General features: G+C 43.9%; 1 protein-coding gene across 1 annotated transcript; it reads left to right on the plus strand.

The window, feature by feature from the left end:
- Positions 1-3,566: 3,566 nt before the first annotated feature.
- On the plus strand, positions 3,567-5,419 carry LOC308172458 (E3 SUMO-protein ligase ZBED1-like; the record flags this gene model as incomplete). Its single annotated transcript, XM_080547362.1, has 2 exons — positions 3,567-4,832; positions 5,024-5,419. 2 exons carry the CDS (start codon positions 3,567-3,569, stop codon positions 5,417-5,419), a joined length of 1,662 nt encoding a protein of 553 aa, XP_080403488.1.
- Between the last annotated feature and the right edge of the window lie 581 nt (positions 5,420-6,000).

A 6,000-nucleotide genomic window follows, 5' to 3' on the forward strand; every position in this document is an offset into this window, starting at 1 on the left:
TGACTTACACTGCACTGGCAGCATTCGTTTTACAACAGTGCAATGACACTCACCAATAACAAAGACTTACCATCCATCTCACTGTCTTTCATCTCCACTCTTCCTCTGGAAGACATGGTTACCATGGTTACATGAGCTGAAGAGGACCTGCGGCTAGAAACACTGGAGGCAGAAACAACGCAGGTCGATTAGACATGACAGACAAACAGTTCACTGAACTCCCATCTAGACTGACAGGACACGTCCTGCAAATGCAATAATAATATTACTGATGGCATTTGCTGTAATTAAAGGGTCTGGAAAGTAAACATTAAATGGTTCCAATTGTATTTTGTGTCCAGGAACATTTTTAAAACATAATAAACTACGAAAATAATCTTCTAGTTAGGCTCTACTTCCTGGTCAGACAGTTCTGAGGCTGTGTGGGCGTGGCCTTTGCACACTTGACTGGCAGCTCCCTTCCAAGCCAGCTTGCTGCCTTATCATACATGACATTCATCTGTTAGACGTGCTTATAGTTCTGCCCTTTAACTACCAACTGTTTAATTACCAACTGTTTAATTACCAACTGCCCTTTAATTACCAACTGTTTAATTACCTACTGTTTAATTACCAAATGTTTAATTACCTACTGCCCTTTAACTACCAACTGTTTAATTACCAACTGCCCTTTAATAACTGTTAAGCTGCTGTTGAAATGTGTAAATACTGAGCTAATACAATTACAAATGGACTTATGCACCTGCAGTATGATTATAGTCATGCACCTGCAGTATGACTCATCATATCAATTCAATGACCACCATTAGCATACAGTACACCTGGCACCCTATGGTGAATTATTGAACAGGATACTTGTGGACAGGATCCACAGCATGTGTTAGCGTTAGCAGCATGTGTTAGGGTTAGCAGCACGTGTTAGCGTTGGCAGCATGTGTTAGCGTTAGCAGCATGTGTTAGCGTTAGCAGCATGTGTTAGGGGTTAGCAGCACGGGTTAGCGTTAGCAGCATGTGTTAGGGTTAGCAGCACGTGTTAGCGTTGGCAGCATGTGTTAGGGTTAGCAGCACGTGTTAGCGTTGGCAGCATGTGTTAGGGTTAGCAGCATGTGTTAGGGTTAGCAGCACGTGTTAGCGTTAGCAGCATGTGTTAGGGTTAGCAGCATGTGTTAGGGGTTAGCAGCATGAGTTAGCGTTAGCAGCATGTGTTAGGGTTAGCAGCATGTGTTAGGGGTTAGCAGCATGTGTTGGGGGTTAGCAGCATGTGTTAGCGTTAGCAGCATGTGTGACTTACTGATCAGTTGTAGCACAACGGTGTTGGTCTGGTCTTCTAATTCGCTGCTGTATTTTCACAATATCCGCCGTGTTTAGTTTCTTCCCACACTGGACGTAGCACTGGCGCATGTCCTCATGACCACAACTATGTTTCCTTTGCTCAGAGGTTTGCCCTGCCGCTGTCCTTCTCCGCTGCTCCTGTAATCCAATCACTGAGCTGCTCTTGTGACCACCTGACTCAGGATGTGATTGGTCAGCTCTAGCGCGGCCTGTGGTTGGCCTTTGCTGAGAGGAATTCCTACCATAGCACTCTTCGATCTTGACCTCCTGACCTCCAGTCTTGACCTCTGAACTGCCGTTACTGTCACTATCCATGTCATCACTGTCACTATCCATGTCATTCGCTGCTTCAGAGAGGTGACACCCTGACGTTTCTCTGCTGAGCATCTCATCTTTGGCCTTTTGGTTTTTGATAAAGTCCCGTAGAAACCTGTCCCACGGTGTGTCGTACTCTTCTTTAATGTTGGGAGAGTGATGGTCCCTGTGGGTGGGAGGTGGTGGTGGTGGTGGTGGCTGGAGCCTAATAAGATTGTCCTTCCGGTGGTTATGTCCTTCTGCCTCTGCATCAGGGGACCCAAGGTGTGTCCTCTGGCTCTCTGACACTGAGTAAGCAGAAGCCTCCATCTCTCTGCCCAGATGGACAGTTCACAGTGCAGGGAATCCTACCAACACAGATGATCACAATAAAACAGTGACGAAATGTAATCAAAACATTGAACATTTCTTTTTCCAGAATTGGAAAACAGTAGCCAAGCTACAGTTAGGTCCATTTGGACTCTTTGACAGTACTGTTGTTATTTTAGTTGTTTACCAAAATATATTCAAGTTATAGTCATAGAATGAATATGGCCTTAAAGTGCAGACTGTCAAACACCCTCATTAATTTGAGGGTATCCAGATCCAAGTTGGAGGAATGGTTTAGATGTTACAGCTCTTTAATACGTGGCACCCTCCTTTTCAAGGGACCAAAAGCAACTGGCCCAATGACGTGACGTCCAAATCCCTTTATGAAGTGAAAATAAGGAAAATGTTTATAAAAAACATTTATTGAATCCATTAATCTCTGTTTATTAAATGATATGAAAATGTTTTGAGGGTGTAGCATAGCCAGTGTTTCCTCTACATGCATTTATTGGTGGCGGGCCGCCACGAATGAATTTCCTCCGCCACGAATTGATTCAGTCCACACACAAAAAAAAAAAAGTTCAAAAAAAAAAAAAAATTATCTGAACATTTTAGCTGATTAAAATATATCTGATCCTAGATCAGCGCTATAATGGATGTTGACTAAAAGTGCACCTAAATCCACACCCATCTCTCTCTAACCGCTGATCCAAAATCAGATTAATGACATTCAGTTGACGACGTGACACAAGGGCTCCTGATTGGTCTAAATGTGAACTGTGGTATTATTGTTATTGTGTACAGGCCACCGTAGTGACATCAGGGGGGTATTCCATCAACATCGCTAAAGGGAAAATCCAGGTTTAGTCTGATAAATCTCGCGAGAGTTCTTAAAAATATCCAGGCATATTCTGATGGGTCTCGCGAGAGTTATCAAAAATAAGCCAGGATTTTCCTTTAGCGACGTTGATGGAATACCCCCCAGGTCAGGTGGGCAGGTTACGACGAGACAACAAGAGACCGGTATTGTAGAGCTTACAGAGCGAGTTAAAATAAAGACACTTACATTGAAATACAGAAGGACTCACGTGTATGTTTAATAGAATAACACGACATGGTGTCAGAAGTCCTGTAAGTGAGTGTTAAGAGTTAGATCGGCCGACAAGTGTCATTTGAGCTCGTGACGGTGAGAAGGGAGAAGAAAAAATGGATGCTAATGCTAACGCGGGAGCAGCTGCAGTCCAGAGAGCTTCTTCGAAAAATTAAACGAAAACAGCGACAGATGGATGGATTTTTCAAGAAAAAAGATGTCCCAGACACTTCAAACATTGCTGAAGCTAGCAGTGGCTATGAGCGACCCGAAACTGCATGGCTGGCAGGACCAAAGAAGCTAGGTGGTGGATCAGCTAACAGCGTTTATGGCGGGGTACCTAGCTAGCAACGTTGGCGAACTGGAAAGGCCTCCCTCGTCATTGAAATCACATGTATGGGAGCACTTTGGCTTCCCTGTTACTTATAATAATGATGGAAGGAGGGAGGTCGATAAGAAAGTTACGGTGTGTAGGCATTGTGCCACGCGGAAATCTTATGAGGCAGGCAATACGTCAAGCATGGCCACACATTTAACGCGACATCACCCTGGTGTGTTGATGACGGGGGGCAAGAAAAAAGTAGCTCAACAACTTCTCCAAACGTCATTTAAACAAACGATTCCTGCAGACTCAGACCGGGCTAAAGCCATTACCAATTCAATTGGGAAGTTTATCGCGGCAGACATGAGGCCATACTACGTTGTGGAGAACGGAGGGTTTCAAAATATGATCAATGTGCTTGAGCCACGTTACAAAATCCCCTCGCGCCCCCACTTCAGTGAGAAGGTTGTGCCCGACCTCTATGAAAAGGAGAGGATCCTAATTGTCGGCGAATTAGCAAATGCATCCTCTGTTGCCCTCACCACAGACGGGTGGACCTCCCGTGCAACGCAAAGCTACGTGACGGCTCACTTCATCAGAGCAGAGTGGGAGATGCGCAGTCCCGTGCTGCAGACGCGCGCACTCTATGAGAGTCACACAGGTACCAATCTTGCGCAGATCCTGACAGGAACAGTAGCAGAGTGGAAGCTAGAGAGACCCAATATAAATATCCCAGTCACCACAGATAATGCCAAGAACCAAGCAAATGCAGTGATAGAAGCTGGACTGGGGCCACAGATAGGGTGCTTTGCACATTCCATTAATTTAGCATCCCAAAGGGGAATCTCTGTCAACCGGATGGACCGCCTCCTTGGGAGGATCAGGAAGGTTGTTTCCTATTTCCACAGGAGCACAACAGCCGCTCATTTGCTTAAGACCAAGCAAGAAATGCTACAGCTACCAACCCACAAGCTCATACAGGATGTCACAACAAGATGGAACTCCACCTATGACATGATGGAGCGCTATCTGGAGCAGCAGGCAGCTGTATACTCTGCACTGACAGACAAGACCCTGAAAAGAAATGTCAAAGACATTGTCACCTTGTCTGATGGTGACGTGAAAGTGGCAGAAGAGGTCCTCCAAGTGCTCAAACCCCTAAAGATGATAACAACTCTGATGAGCACTGAAACAGCACCATCTGTGTCCATGATCCTACCTCTGAAAACAAGGATTCTACAATCCATGGCCCCAGATGAGCAAGACAGCAACATCACTGGAGATGTCAAGGCTGCCATTAGAGGGGACCTGAGCCCCAGATACACTGACCCCCCTCTACAGGACTACCTTCATCAATCTACTGCACTGGACCCAAGGTTCAAGTCGCTGTCTCACCTAGACCCTACCCTACGTCAGAGGACATACAGCGATCTCATCACTGAGATTATGGGCACTGAAGAAAATGTAAATATATATATATAAAAACGTTTTTTTTACCTAATATTTAATTACTTAAATAATAAATACTGCAATTCTTTTAGTCTATGCCATTTTGGATTTAGATAATAATGTATGTTATTGCTACAATTATAGTTCTATGAAATATGAAAATAAATGATTAGTTAGATTAATAGATCGATTCCTTTTTTCTGCAGGGTCAAGCCACAGAGCTGCCAGGAGAAGACGCAGAGCCAGAGGCATCTCCTCCACAAAAGAAGTCAGCCATGCAGGAGCTTTTTGGGGAGACCTTTGTGAGCAGCATGGACATAGTCCAGACGTTTGCCAACACCATTGAGGAGGAGGTGTCATCCTACAAGGTAGCAAGCAGCATTCCACTGGATGGTGATCCACTGGCATGGTGGAAAAGGAATGAGGATAAATACCCTCACGTTGCCATGATGGCAAGACGTTACCTGGCTGTGCCGGCTACTTCAGTTCCTAGCGAGAGGGTGTTCTCCACAGCAGGAGACATAGTGACTGCAAATAGGTCTGCCCTCTCCCCAGACAATGTGGACATCCTCATCTTTTTGAAAATGAATATGAAGTTATAAGCTTGAGGCTGCTTTGCTTTATTTACTTTTTTTTCTTACCATGTTTAAAGGATTTCACTTTATTATTTAGGTAAAGTTAGGTTTCACTTGGCAACCAGATTGCAGCAGTGATGTTATATATATATATGTTGTTATATATATTGTTATATATAGATGTTATATATATGTGATATATATATATCAGTTTTGACATCTTGAATGTTGTTTTTTTGTTTCACATATTAAAAGTGGTGTTTTTACAGAATTCAAGGAAAATGTTGTTTTTATAAAAAAAAAAAAATGTTTTGTGTTGATCCGAAAAATGATCCGATCCGTGACTCAAAATCCGTGACACGATCCGATCCGTGAGTAAGGTGATCCGTTACACCCCTAGTTACAGCTAACTATGTTTCTATAGAGGAGGGTTACACTAACTATGTTTCTATAGAGGAGGGTTACAGCTAGGGGTGTAACGGATCACGGATAATCCGTGATCCGTTCGGATCGCCCTCCACGGTTCGGATCGCATGTGTACCGCGGATCAATAGCAAAAAAAATAAATAAAATAAAATAAAAAAAACTGCGCTTTATTCTCACTCTCT

This window comes from Nansenia antarctica, assembly GCF_963989245.1.
Source record: "Nansenia antarctica genome assembly, chromosome: 17".
Classification (NCBI taxonomy): domain Eukaryota; kingdom Metazoa; phylum Chordata; class Actinopteri; order Argentiniformes; family Microstomatidae; genus Nansenia; species Nansenia antarctica.